Below are 15922 nucleotides of genomic sequence, written 5' to 3' on the forward strand. Positions count from 1 at the left end.
AAAGAACTTGTCATTTTCTCAGTGAGAAATGTTCCTGAAAGTTCCTTTTCATGGTTTCAACAGCTGTGAATGAAATGCACTGTGTGGTCCAGCTGTAAGTAATGCACTAGAACAAATGCATCGTTACCTAAGTCACTAACTAATTAACACTACATATCCACACACTGTATCACTCACTGAATTAATTGTGAAGCTCATTGTTTTGTTTTGTTTTGTTTTGTTTTGTTTTGTTTTTTTTTGGGGGGGGGCATCATTGTTTGTTTCATTTTTATCATGGTAGCATTAACATTTTGTTCTTCAAACCAAAACTCAATACTCTGTCCTATATATTTCCACTAGTGCGTTGACCCATGGGGATCCACGGCTTCTAGATGTGGTACTTTTGATGCTGTTGTGTATTCATGCATGCTGAACCGCATTTGTCCAGCAGTCACTGCCAAACATTCTGGCCATAGCAACAGGATTATAAGGCTATTGCTTTCAAAATTACTAATACCTCCCCAAATATTGGTCCTCTCAACTTACTGTTTTCACTAGTCTGTTCTTTGACCAAAAATCTGTAAGTATGACAAAATGCAGCAGTCAGTTGTGTACAGATTTAGTGTAAATCCCTAGACACACATACATGCATGCACACATGCACGCACACAGAGGCCCTTTGGCTTTTATAATAAAGATGCTCTGTCAGCCGATAGTTTACATTATAGCTCTGTTAGCGTAGCTGTGATTTCAGACAATAAATCCACAAATCACCCAGTAGCTATACCTGTACTAAAGATCCGTTTCAGTTTAATTTAGTCTGAACTGCAGATCATCAAAGGATACCAAACAGATTAATGAATTTATACCTTCCTACACTTGATAATCAAGCTCATCAGTGGAGTAGAAACTGCGCCATTTCAGCATCAAACTTCATTCTTTTATTTTAGTATTGCGTCCAGTTGAGAAAACAAGATGGTGCTTGAATTATTTATCACCTTGTCACATTCTAAAGTCCAATTCACATGCGACTAGTGCTACATGATAATTGGAAGAAAATGCAGAGGTCGTCTGTGATCTAACTCCCATGTGAATCCGCTGTGTCTGTAAAAATCCCACCACAAAGACCTACCCCATTTCAGTGCAGACAGATGTCCTCATGTAAGAGTAGTCCCATGTGAATTGGCATTTCTAAGATTTTGTGTTATTACCAACAAGTTTTATCTTTGCCTTTCATTTATTCAGCCCATTTCCTGATCCAGGATTATGGAGTTTGCACTTGTAATTATAAATGCAAGTTATAAAAGTGTTTTTAGTGGAAATTCAGGAAGCTCATGTCGTGGTACCACATTAAGTATCATTCACTAAAAGAGCAAAGTTAAATCCTTCAGAAAAGCAACATCTAAAAGAGATGGATGAAATGAATGAAAGCAGAAGTGAGGAACAGTTTTCTGCATGTGGTGAGGCTGCCCTCGGCATCAGAACCAGAGAATAATGTCTGTAAATTCAAGAAAAACACACCAATGGGGGGGGGGTAGGGTGGGGTGGGGGGGTGTTCATTTCTAAATCATGGGGTGCCCTTAAGTCCCAGTGCTAATAAGGATTAGGCAGTTTTCATCCTCAACGCATCATTGGTGTTAGTTTTCAAAGCCGTGGCAGATTGGCAGTGTGACTCACTACTCCCCCTAGTGGTCATATACATTCACAGCAGCATAATGGCCTGTGGCTGTGAATACATTCAGTTCATTTCAGAGTAATACAGTAGATTTTTGACACGTCACAAGTCTTTATTCTCAGGACTCTAATGATCCTTTTAGGCCCATGTTGAATATTTGAAAGTAGTGCATTTATCTATATTATAAAAGCAAAGTGGCATCTGTGTGTGTGTGTGTGTGTGTGTGTGTGTGTGTGTGTGTGTGTGTGTCCGTACACAGCTGACTGTTACAGTTCCTCATACTTCTGTATTTTTGCTCAGTGAACAGACTAGTGAAAACAGTAACAGTTGATCAGACCAGTATTTTGTCAGATATTAGTCATTTTTAATCCAATATCCTTATAATCATGTTGCTATGTCCACAACACTTTGGTGGTGACTGCTGGACAAATGCGGTAGAACATGCATGAATACACAACAGTATAAAAAGTACCACATCCAGAACCCATGGATCCCCATGGGTCAATGTGCTATTGGAATATATATATATATATATATATATATATATATATATATATATATATATATATATATATATCTACAGGGTGGGGAAGCAAAATTTACAATATTTTGAGGCAGGGATTGAAAGACAGTGTATGACCAATTAGTTTATTGAAAGTCATGAGAATTTATTTGCCACAAGAAAATTTACATAATAGAAAATGTTTTTATTCTATGTGTCCTCCTTCTTTCTCAATAACTGCCTTCACACACTTCCTGAAACTTGCGCAAGTGTTCCTCAAATATTCGGGTGACAACTTCTCCCATTCTTCTTTAATAGTATCTTCCAGACTTTCTCGGAATAGTTTTGCTCATACTCATTCTCTTCTTTACATTATAAACAGTCTTTATGGACGCTCCAACTATTTTTGAAATCTCCTTTGGTGTGACGAGTGCATTCAGCAAATCACACACTCTTTGACGTTTGCTTTCCTGATTACTCATATGGGCAAAAGTTTCTGAAAAGGTATGGATAATAGTGTTAGGTATGATTATGACATCAATATATGTTTGGTTTCAAAACAATTGACGTAGTGCCTGCTGAGAAAAAACGACTAAATGTTCATTGTAAATTTTGCTTCCCCACCCTATATATATATATATATATATATATATATATATATATATATATATATATATATATATATATATATATGTATATGTATATATATACAGTACATGCCAAAAGTTTGGACACACCTTCTCATTCTTCGCATTTTCTTTATTTTCATGACTATTTACATTGTAGATTCTCACTGAAGGCATCAAAACTATGAATGAACACATGTGGAATTATGTACTTAACAAAAAAGTGTGAAATAACTGAAAACATCTCTTATATTCTAGTTTCTTCAAAGTAGCCACCCTTAGCTCTGATGACTGCCTTGCACACCCTTGGCATTCTCTTGATGAGCATCAAGAGGTAGTCACCTGAAATGGTTTTCACTTCATAGCTGTGCCTTGTCAGGGTTACTTAGTGGAATTTCTTGCCTTATTGATGGGGTTGGGACCATCAGTTGTGTTGTGCAGAAGTCAGGTTGATGCACAGCTGACAGCCCTATTGGACAACTGTTAGAATGCATATTATGGCGAGAACCAGTCAGCTAAGTAAAGACAAACGAGTGGCCATCATTACTTTAAGAAATGAAGGTCAGTCAGTCTAGAAAATTTCAAAAACTTTGAATGTGTCCCCAAGTGCAGTCGCAAAAACCATCAAGCGCTCCAACGAAACTGGCTCACATGAGGACCGCCCCAGGAAAGGAAGACCAAGAGTCACCTCTGATGCTGAAGATAAGTTCATGCGAGTCACCAGCCTCAGAAATCGCAAATTAACAGCAGCTCAGATTAGAGACCAGATGAATACCACACAGAGCTCTAGCAGCAGACACATCTCTATAACAACTGTTAAGAGGAGACTGCGTGAATCAGGCCTTCATGGTCAAATAGCTGCTAGGAAACCACTGCTCAGGAGAGGCAACAAACAGAAGAGATTTATTTGGGCCAAGAAACCCAAGGAATGGACATTAGACCAGTGGAAATCTGTGCTTTGGTCTGATGAGTCCAAATTTGAGATCTTTGGATCCAACCGCCGTGTCTTTGTGCGACGCAGAAAAGGTGAACGGATGGATGCTACATGCCTGGTTCCCACCGTGAAGCATGGAGGGGGAGGTGTGATGGTGTGGGGGTGCTTTGCTGGTGATGCTGTTGGGGATTTATTCAAGATTGAAGGCAACCTGAATCAGCATGGCTACCACAGCATCCTGAAGTGACATGCCATTCCATCCGGTTTGCGTTTAGTTGGACCATCATTTATGTTTCAACAGGACAATGACCCCAAACACACCTCCAGGCTGTGTGAGGGATATTTGACCAAGAAGGAGAGTGATGGAGTGCTGCGCCAGATGACCTGGCCTCCACAGTCACCGGACCTGAACCCAGTCGAGATGGTTTGGGGTGAGCTGGACCGCAGAGTGAAGGCAAAAGGGCCAACAAGTGCTAAGCATCTCTGGGAACTTCTTCAAGACTGTTAGGAAACCATTTCAGGTGACTACCTCTGGAAGCTCATCAAGAGAATGGCAAGAGTGTGCAAAACAGTCATCAGAGCTAAGGGTGGCTACTTTGAAGAAACTAGAATATAAGATATGTTTTCAGTTATTTCACACTTTTTTGTTAAGTACATAATTCCACATGTGTTCATTCATAGTTTTGATGCCTTCAGTGAGAATCTACAATGTAAATAGTCATGAAAATAAAGAAAATGCGAAGAATGAGAAGGTGTGTCCAAACTTTTGGCCTGTACTGTATGTATATATGTGTATATATATATATATATATATATATATATATATATATATATATATATATATATATATATATATATATATATATATATATATATACATATATATATATATATAACTCCTCTGACTATGTATTGATATTATATTGATTCTGTGAAAACTTACCCTAAATGAACCACAACCCCAATATGCCCCAAATCACAGGTGTCAAACATGCAGCCCAGGGCCCAAATCCGGCCACCCAAAGGGTCCAGTCTGGCACTTGGGATGAATTTGCAAAAATTACACAAAGATATTAACAATCATTTTAGTTCAAGTTCCACAATCAGACCAATTCAGTCTCATAATAACCTATAAATACTCACTACTCCAAATTTTTCTCTGTGTAAATATAAATGTTTTCGTGCATTTACACTAAAAGTATAATTTCACAAAAAATCTGAATAACCTGACCAAATATGAATAATCCGAAATGTCTTAAGAGAAGTGCAATTTTAATAATATTCCACCTGTTACTAAATATTTTGTGTATTTGGAGATCCACTGGGATCTGTAAGTTATAATGAACATGTGGAAATGATAAACTGAAGCATAATAGTGTTAAAATTACAATTTTTTTTTTTTCAGTTTGTTCATGTTATTCACATTGTTTTAAAAGATAGTTTGCGGATGTAAACATTTTAATAATGTAATTTTACTTTTTTCACTGTAAAACATAGAGAAAAGTTTGGAGTTGACGTTATTTATATATTATTATGTTATTATTTTAGTGGTCCGGCCCACTGCAGATCCAATTTAGCTGAATGTGGCCCCTGAACTAAAATGAGTTTGACACCCCTGCTCTAAATGATAATATGCCCTAAACCCTATCACCAACCTTACAACAACACAAGCCTAAATCCTCAAATTCAATGATTTGAACATGTTTCCATCCAGAACTTAAAAGATGCGTGTCCACATTCCCAGTAGTCCCGTGTACTTCCCAGTGGGACAGGCCTATATCTTTCGTCACTAAGCGGAAGCATGCATTTGATCTGCCTTTTGAATATGTGGTTGTGGGTAAACAGAGCTAATATGGGTTTGTTTTTCTTTTCTTGTCATTGTACTGTAATATTGCATTTGCTGATACAACCCCCCCCCAGAGTTACTGGACTAAATACCTTTGGTATTATGTGCAGCATTGGAGCCCATCTTAACGCCGCCGCCCTCCATTAACATGAGTGATGATAAGGGTCTGCACCCACAGTACAAAACCGAAGACTTTTTGGCAATAATGGATTTGTCCCTTTTTGTAGCTTTCAGTCTTTGTGTATGTGTGTGTATATGTTAGTGCTGTTCACAAACACACTTTCTATTGTGCTCAAACAGAGTTCAATTAGTTTTTTGTTCTATTCAGTGCTGTGAATAAATTAAAACGTGTATGCATGGCTCGGGGTATAGATTTTTAATGTATTCTTTCATTCATTTATTTATTTGTGTGAATATTTTAGCGACACTTGGGGAAAGCAGACCTTTTTATTCATTCCGTTTTCTCCTCAGCTTGGTTGTTGCTGCTATGCAAATGTTTGACCCTGTTTTCTATTTTTCATCCTCCTTTTACAGAAAGTGTCCCAGTACACCATCATTGTTCAGGCCACCGACATGGAGGGGAACTTGAACTTTGGTTTGTCCAATACAGCTACAGCCCTGATCAGCATCACTGATATCAATGACAATCCCCCAGAACTGACAGTCAGGACGGTGAGTTCTACAACACCCACTCCTTATTTTAAGGACAGTCTTGGAGTGCTTTTATTTGTGCATATATTACTCAGTTGTCAGACACAGCCACCATATAGTTTCAAAACAGCAATGTGCAGTATTTCCAACTTAAAATATATAAAAGTTAGAAGGGCTGTGCTTTATATTTTACTAACTTGTGTACTGACAGTATGTCAAAAGGGAGAATTCCACATTTTTGTTCATTGTTATGGCCCCATTTCATTTGGTCATCTGTCAGTTGTGTTGTGTGTAAACCCAGGTAACAGTATTATATTACATAGTAGTATTTTGTCCACAGTGCTTAATCTTTTAATTCAGGGGTGTCAAACTCACTTTAGTTCAGTTCCACATTCAGCCCAATTTAATCTCAAGTGGGCCAGACCAGTAAAATAATAACATTGAAAAAAGTAAAATTATACTATGATCCGGTTTACATCCACAAAGTTTTCTTAAAAATCTGAATAACATAAACAACGTGAATTGTCTTAAGAAAAACAAGTGCAATTTCAACAATATTCTGCCTCGGTTCATCAGTTTATCATTTACACATGTACATTACAATCGCACAAAACACGTAGTAACAGGCAGAATATTGGTAAAACTGCATTTACTTTTCTTAAGACATTTCCGTTCCATATTTGTTCAGGTTATTCATGTTTTTTGTAAGCGTATAGTTTGGTAATGTAAACATTTTCATGTAATTTAATTTTTTTACACCAAAAAAACAAAGAGAAAATTTGGGATTACGATTATTTTTAGGTTATTATGATAATATTTTACTGGTTCTGACCCACTTGAAATCTAATTGGACTGTATGTGTCTGTATGTGGAACCTGAATTAAAATGATTTTGACACTATTGATTGTTAATATCTTCAGTGTAATTTTTGGATTTCACAAATTCATCCTGTGGGCCAGATTGGACCCTTTGGCGGGCCGGATTTGGCCCCCGGGCCGCATGTTTGACACCTGTGTTTTAATTGATAGCTTTACCAATACAGCTAATTTATTGATATATCGAAATATTCAAATTGCTGTAATGTGCAATCAGTGGCTAATACAAACCATCAAGTTAATGTGGATAGTAATGTTAACAGAGAATCATTTAAATTCTAGTTTAGCGTGTAATGCTACATTGCTTACAGCTATTTCATTAAGATAAAATTACGTGATGTGAATATTCCGTTCTTGTGTTTGTCATTGGAAATGATGGGGAAACAGCACCTTCAATGATTCATCTACATGTTGTCTCATTGTTTTCACTGAGAGAGCAGCAGAAATCACATACTGTGATTAACTTGAGCAATTGCTTTTTTAATCTCTAGACCACAGGTGTCAAACATGCGGCCCGGGGGCCAAATCTGGCCCACCAGTGGATCCAGTCTGGCCCCTGGGATGAATATGTGAAATGCAAAAATTACACTAAGATATTAACAATCAATCCTTTTACCTTAGGGGACAAATTAAGCCCTACTTTCGTCTCAAGTAGGTCCAATCAGTAAAATACTATCATAAAAACCTACAAATAATGACAATTCCAAAATTTTCCTCTGTTTTAGTGTAAAAAAAAAAAGTTAAATTACATGAAATTGTGTAAATGTACAAACTAGCCTTTCACAAAAAGTATGAAAAACTAGAAATGTCTTAAGAGAAGTGCAATTTTACTAATATTCTGCGATTTACGAAAATATTTTACGTATTTTGCAGATCCATTGTCATATGTAAGTTCTAATGTACATTTACAAATGATAAGCAGAGGCAGAATAGAGTTAAAATTGCACTTATTTTTCTTGATAATTTTCAGTTTTTTCATGGTTGTTCATGTTATTCACATTTTTAAAAGGACAGTTTATACATGTAAACGTTTCCATAATGTAATTTTACTGTTTTCACTATAAAACATATTAAAATGTTTGGAGTTGGCATTATTTATATATTATTACATTATTATTTAACTGGTCTGGCCCACTTCAGATCATGTTGGGGGGATATGGCCCCTGAACTAAAATGAGTTTGACACCCCTGCTCTAGACTATCAACTCCATTCGACATTTATGTTTTGGGTGGTGTTTTTTGTATCTCAGGCAAAATAATATGTCCCAGTCCTCCAAGAGAAAGACTGACTGTTGGAAAATGTGTTCCAGTCCCTGTCAACAATAACAGTTGTGTAATTGTTGAGCTGAAATGTTCACAAAGAATAGTCTACTGAAATCTACAGTGAACAGCTGACAAAAATGTAGACGAAGATGGCAACACAATAGTGGAAGAGGAAATACTGTGAGACAAAATATATGGAACTAGAAAAAGGTGGTGAGAGGCTGTGACACAAAGGGAGACTGAGATCAGTTTTTCACTTCCACTGGGGCCTGAACTGGTGTGAAGGGCTCCAGCCTCGGGCTCTGATACTTGAAGTCATACTATACATGACTGAACATGGACACTGTGGAGATATGAGGGGGCCACACCACTGCTGCCCTACTTTTGTCTTGCACGACATGTGTGGCTGAAATTTGAGAACAAAGATTATCATTATATGCTGTTATCTGAAGGAGGTTTGAAAGGCTGTTCTGTGCTGGAGTGTTCATGTGGATTATCTGCATAATGTGGTGATTCAAGGATGTCTGTACCCATCCACGTACCACCTTTTAATGGCTCCGAGAACTTCTTTCAAACGCTGACCTACAGGAATGTAGCTGCTCGTTATGTGAGCACTTGGATTTCTGTGATTCCGGAGAGAGAGCGAGACAGATGCCGTCTGCAGCCGAGCTCAAAGGTAGAGCGAGCAGTGTGTCAGCGTCACACACTGTGATCCCGACTCCTCGGCGGGGCCGTCGTCAGCGTGCATGCCAGTACAGTTCCAGCCGTGTGCTCTGATAAGAGATCCCCAGCTGTCAGGGGTAGGGCTCACCAAACAAGGCTGCCGCTCCGCTCACAACTTGTCTGTCCCCGTCTGTGGTTTTGGCTTCAGAATGGTCCTGCTGGCATGGTACTACCACGCTGATCTCAGATATACTCATAGAAATGCTCAGCACATTCAGCATGCCTCAATAAGACATGCACAGACAAGTAAGCATCCTGTGAAAAGAAAAAAAAAAGACATCTCTTCAGGGCATCACTCATTAATTTCCTGCAACAATCCTGAAAAGATAAGTGTGGAAAATATGCCTGAGCTTGTCACTGAATGAAATATCTTCCATATTTTGGGTAAAAATGCATTGATTTTTCTTTTATGTTCCCTCAATTTAACACAACAAGCCACACCCTTTCACAGGAACCTCCACGGCAAAGAAATTACTCTGCAGCAGATGCCTCTCCGGTTTTGTCAATCTCTAGTTTTTGTTTTGCTTCCCACACAAGCAACTAGTCTTGGAGCAGTTCAGTAATTATTTGTGTATGACTGACGCGAGAAGAATTCATTGCTCTCTACGGGAGGCATAGCAAAAACATAAGCACGTTAATTAAGTGAAATTGCTTGTGGGGGCGTAAACCAAGCTGATATACAGCTACTAATTTGAAAAAAAAAAAAGCCAAATGTTTTATTCATTTCACCACATGGGCCTCAAATGTAATGTTAGTGCTATGTTTGTCATTATGTGATAAACAAAATAACAGAAGTTCTTGCCACTCTATCTAAACAAGTGTATCACACCCATTTTTAAGTACACTAAGTGATTTGTCATTCACTGAATGATGACGAGGAGCTGGAGAGTTGGTTGAGAGACTTGTAGGATGTAAAGCCTAAACTCCCAAACACTCAGGTTCACAGATTTGAATAGAGCCCTATTTGCTATTTACCTGTAGAGCTGCAGCCTCTGAAAAGCTGAAAGCGCTGGAGTGGCTGAGATTATCGGCATTCACCACTTTTCTCTGCGTCCCACTCGTCGACCTTGATACGTATTAGAAAAGAGCAGAGAGTGTAAGGAGAAGCAGCTTGATATGGTTGTATAGCATGAAAACCGAGGTGTGGCTAGACGCCTGTTGCCAGTAGCTACAACTTTATTACATCACAGTGGAGACATAAGAGCTGTTCTAAGTGGACTGATGTGGGTCTGAAATCAGCTGGAGCCTGTTTTGGGACATTTGTTCCTTCGTATTGCCGCCATTACCATAGGGTGTTGCTTTCAAAACCCCATAAAGGAGCTCATTTAGTGTAGAGGTGCGGAACATTTCCATGTGTTTAGTCAGTTGTCAGTAAAGAATTCTAGAGTAGATTTCCACCTCCTGTGGACTTTGATGCTGTGTTTCCTAACATCCTTTAGTTCTGTACAACACTGTAGTTCAAATGTTTAAGCCTAGTCCAGAGACGGACATAGTATAAAGTCATCTACGACGACACCAGCAGCAATGCACCACAAAAATGTCACTAAAAGCTATAAATTCAAGAAGAGTGGTCTTTATCCAGTGTCGTCCTTCATTTGTCTGGGACACATGTGTCAAACATGTGGCCCGGGGGCCAAATCCAGTCCGCCAAAGGGTCCAGTCCCTTGGGATGAATTTGTGAAATGCAAAAATGACACTAAGATGTTAACAATCGTTTTCGTTTAGGTTCCACATTCAGACCAATTCAGTCTCAGGTGGATCATAGTAACCTATAAATATGCACAACTCCAAATTTTTCTCTTTGTAAATGTAAATGTTTTCATGTATTTACACTAAAACAAAGTATAATTTCGCAAAAATATCTGAATAACCTGAACAAATATGAACAACCTGGAATGTCTTAAGAGAAGTAAGTGCAATTTTTATAATATTCCAGCTGTTAGTAAATGTTTTGTGTATCTGTAGATCCATTGTAATTTATAAGTTATAATGTACATGTGTAAATGATAAACTGAGGCATAATATTGTTAAAATTACACATTTTTTTCAGTTTGTTCATATTATTCACATCGTTTGAAAGGATATTTTGTAGATGCAAACATTTTCATAATGTAATTTTACTTTTTTTCACTCTAAAACATAAAGAAAAGTTTGGAGTTGACATTATTTATATATGAATTTTACTGGTTCGGCCCACTTCAGATCAAATTTAGTTGAATGTGGCCCCTGAACTAAAATGAGTTTGACACCCCTGATCTAGGATATACCCACAATTTACTGACTGACAAAGTAAAACTCTGACATCACCCACCTGAACAGTTAAGTTACAACAGGACCCAAAGCAACACAATGCAGTGTGATGTGATAATGTCGTGTAAAATTTACGACTGCAAGTGGGAGACATCTCTGGTCTCTTTGACGGTCTTCCCCAGTTATATTTATGTCTCTGTACTCCCATCTATGTAGTGGAACTTTGTCGAGTAACAGTCACACAGAGCCAAAGACAAACTCAGAGATCGAGCAGATTTCGAGCTGCATAAAGAGTTTATTCATACACAAAATAAACACTGAGTTGATATCTGCAGAAACAACTGACTTTTGGCTCTGGGAGACCGCTTTTATTGGACCAAAAGTAGGTTGGGTTTTAGGTATAAACCATACCCCTATGTTCCCTTTTTATCATATTTTGAACATTAATCTAGTCACGTCAGAAGCCCTCCTTTTTTAGCTTGTCTCCGATAGGGTAAGGTCTTTTTGGTGTCTGTCAGGATTGGTCAAAACATATACATATGCAACTAATTCCCAGTATTTAATTATCATATATAAATATGTAACTTTTTCCTGGAAAATGTTAGGTACTTCCCAGAATGTTCAAAAATTTCCATTCACGTGTATTTCTTTTGTACACCACATTTTCCGAAACTTTCCATGAGCTCACATGTTCTTTCTGTAAATCCACTGTGATTTATAAGTTATAATGTACATGTGTAAATGATAAACTGAGGCATAATATTTTTAAAATTACACATTTTTTTCAGTTTGTTCATATTATTCACATCGTTTGAAAGGATATTTTGTAGATGCAAACATTTTCATAATGTAATTTTACTTTTTTTCACTCTAAAACATAGAGAAAAGTTTGGAGTTGACATTATTTATATATTAATTTTACTGGTTCGGCCCACTTCAGATCAAAACTTTGTAACTTTGCATAAATTCACGTGTTCTTTCGATGGCTACACATGTTCGTTCTTTTGTGGGTCTCCCATGAAAAAAAGTCAACTACTCTGTTACAACCATCACATTTCACTGAAATTTTACTTCTGGCATGCAAATGAATCATATACATTATATAGACTAAATGTAGTCTAAAATTAACGTTTATTTGCAACATAGTATAGAAAACTATTACATGATCAAAAACAAATTAATTTTAGCAAAAAAAAAAGTCTCCATTTTGAATGACTGGGGTTGCCAGAAACTTGTGATGTTAACCCTTTCATGCATAAATGATGAAAACCTTAATCAAGATTTGTGAGTTGCAAAAATGTCCACTCAGATGGATACCAATGAGTTAAATTTTTGAAGCAAAGAAATATGTATTTGTTGTGTGAAAACTATGAAATAAAAACATTTTTAATGCAGCTAATCTGATGTTTTCTCATACTTTAATACTAGTTATTACTCACTTCATGGAGATATTATGCCAAAAAAAAAAACAAAAAAAAAAACACTTTGTTAAAAAAAAAAAAAAAAAACCCACAACTGTTAATAACAGTCTAATAACAATTAACAAGTTTTAGTCAGATTTATCAAGAACAGCAAAGTTACAGTTATGGTATGAGTTACAGTGTTTAGGATGGTGCATAAGCGTCCACTGTGTTGGCTGATATGGAAATAAAACAACAAAATCCATGAATATACAAGAGAACAGCTGGAGAATAGCTGTCCACTGTGGTGACCACTATGCATGAAAGTGTTAAAATGGGGTCACAAGCCAAAAAAGGTTGGGAACCAGTGATTTAGTGTAATTTAGATCTTAATGTCAGTGGTAAAGTTAATGTATATCTTGCCAAGTTCAGTGAATTTTCTTTGTATTGCTTAACAAAACAAATCACAGATTTGCTACATGGTGCTATTCAATATGTACAATGCACAACACTTCCCATCCCTCGACTCTTGGTTTATGTAAGCAAAAACTCTGCAAAAGAAGCCCTGAATGTAACCTCAGGAGGAGTCTTGGTGGAGGGATTCCTATTCCAGGGCAGACACAGTGCTCTAGGTGTCTTTGAACAAAAATTTGCACATAAATATTGTATATATATCCTGTTTAACAATCAAATCCTATTAGCCTCAGTCCTTTTCCCCCTACTTTGCAACTATAAAACCCTTTAGAAGCTCGGAGTCTGTGTCTCTTGTGGCTTATCAATGGGTCCATATTGCATTTTAGAGAGAGCGGCCATTTTGGAAGCGCCCTCCCCTATAGACAGAGCCATTGTGTATGCCTCTGAGAGAGCATATCCCATTTGGCTGTCTGACAGCGCGGCCAAACAAGCTTGGAAGGTTTGTGGTGGTGTTTGCGCTAAAGCTCGGGGTGAAAATGAAATGGAGGAGCCCACACACCAGAGACTGAGAGTGCATATTTAATTTGTTCTCTGCTTATCAGCCTGGTTGTACTGCAGGGGATAGGGGAAGGGTGGGAGGGAGGGAGGGAGGGAGGGGTGGAGGGATGGAGGGGAAAAAGGAAGGAAGAGAGGAATGGGATGGTTTGGACGCTGCTTCAATCCCAGGATGATGAAGCCATTAAAGTGAGCAGCAGCTGGCAGACGCACAACATAAACAAGTTAACGCTTCACAAGAGGAAACACGGATTATCACTTGACAATGAGAGCTTTTACTGTGTCTACCTTTAAGTGCCCACCCCTGTGCAGCCAAATAAATCCCTAGAGCGAAGAACATGCTTTCTATCGTACTGACAACTCTTTTTCAGTCTCTGCATCCGTCACCAAGTTTCCTCCAGAGTTAGTTCAGAAGGGAGTTGTTTCAGATTGCAATATAATGAAGATCATTAGCCAAAGATTATTGCTACTGCTGCCTTAATTACAGTACTTCTCTAATTGCTTATTAAGACCTAGATTTGGTGAATGCGTAGAATTCAAATTAAATGGGTAAACACTTAATTGAACAAATCCATTAGTTCAAATAAAGAGTTTCATATGAGTAGACATGGTGTGCAATAAGGGGCTGCATTAACATAATGAAAGATATGATTCTCCATTAGCCACATTCACGCTAATACGTCTTCTTCTCTTGACTTCTTTCTTCTTCTGTCTTTACAATCCCCCTTCATTTGTTTTCTAAATGTTTTAATGTAATGAGTGTTATTGGTTTGACCCTAAAAGTATTTTGTTTTCATAATGGCAATTGTGAAAAATGCTACAAGACTAATGCAAGCACCAGCAAAAGTTTAAAATCTCAATAAATCAAGTGGTAAGCCGATTGCTGGAATAGCATCAGTATAATTGTGCCTCTCCCATCCTCCATGCTCTCCACTCCCCCTTCCACCCTCTGTCTGTCCTCCCTTCCTGCTTGCTCTGTAGTTTTCTGGGGAGGTGCCAGAGAACAAGGTGAACGTGGTGGTGACTAACCTCACGGTGGTGGACCGGGATCAGCCCCACAGCCCCAACTGGAACGCCGTCTACCGCATTGTCAGCGGAGACCCATCTGGACATTTCACCATCCGCACCAACCCCATCACCAACGAGGGCATGCTGACAGTGGTCAAGGTAAAAACTGAGGGTTCGGCTTCTCTGCTCACATTGATATCAATAGAATCAGCCCATTTATGTGCAATTAACAAAGCTCTGTGACTTTAATAAACTTAAGCACAGTTGGTTTTTACACAACTACATTTTAACACATGATGACGGTACTTTCTACTACTTACATTTCAGTGTAGGCTTATTATCTTATATTTAATCCATGTTAGATGTTTTATTTTTACAGTATTATGCATTACCTCACAATCGTAATCAGTTTGTTTTTGTTTTTTTATTTATCTTTTTATGAGCAATATAACAGAACATACAAAGGAGCAGAATTACAATGCATTCATTATAGATTGCCTTTTTATATCATTTTTCCCCATTCCCAATCCAACCCCAAGTAATCAGTTTTAACCTAAACAGACGTGGCAACAACATAAAAAAGATGATCCCTTGGTGTATTTATCTGTGCATATTATGGACAACAAACCAACTGAAAAGACTTCAGATAAAAACACATATGAAAGGGAAAGTGTCAGAATGGTGCTGTTCTTGACATAGAAACTCATTTAGTGAAATTAATGTTCATTATATATTCATATACATATATGTATATACTTAACACCATTAAAAACTCCCGGTCCAAACATGTGGTGTTTTTTCCAGAACATGATTTGCTCAGGTATCTACATATTTTGTTCTATTTTGTAGATGTTGTTCATGAGATGAGGAACACAGTTAACAGCTGGATTTGTTTCATTCCTAACGTGTGCAATGTCTGTGTTTGGACTAATCCTTTAATGTGGGACATTGAGTCAAATCTCTTGTAAGGCAAGGCAAGTTTATTTGTGTAGCACATTTCAGCCACAAGGCAATTCAAGGTGCTTCACACAGGACATTGAAATATGACATGATAGGGAAAAAGAAACGATTAAAAATAGCAAGTAAGAAAACAACACATAAAATCCAAAAATATAAAAACACACATATTGAAGTAAGAGTTGCAGTGCAGAGTTTTGAAAGAGAATATAAAATTTAAAAAGTAAAAAGCCTTTTAGTCAAAGGCAGCAGTGAACAGGTGAG

The 15922-nt window shown here is 37.7% G+C and overlaps 1 protein-coding gene across 2 annotated transcripts in view; it reads left to right on the plus strand.

Moving 5' to 3' along the window:
- LOC115420004 (cadherin-4-like) overlaps positions 1 to 15922 on the plus strand; it is a 346596-nt gene that overhangs the window by 286428 nt on the left and 44246 nt on the right. For both annotated transcript variants that reach the window (XM_030135107.1, XM_030135108.1), the window contains exons 9-10: positions 6097 to 6234; positions 14675 to 14860. In XM_030135107.1, coding sequence (XP_029990967.1) covers positions 6097 to 6234; positions 14675 to 14860 — 324 coding nt within the window. The remainder of the gene's footprint in view (positions 1 to 6096; positions 6235 to 14674; positions 14861 to 15922) is intronic.

The sequence above is a fragment of the Sphaeramia orbicularis genome, chromosome 5 (assembly GCF_902148855.1).
Source record: "Sphaeramia orbicularis chromosome 5, fSphaOr1.1, whole genome shotgun sequence".
Classification (NCBI taxonomy): domain Eukaryota; kingdom Metazoa; phylum Chordata; class Actinopteri; order Kurtiformes; family Apogonidae; genus Sphaeramia; species Sphaeramia orbicularis.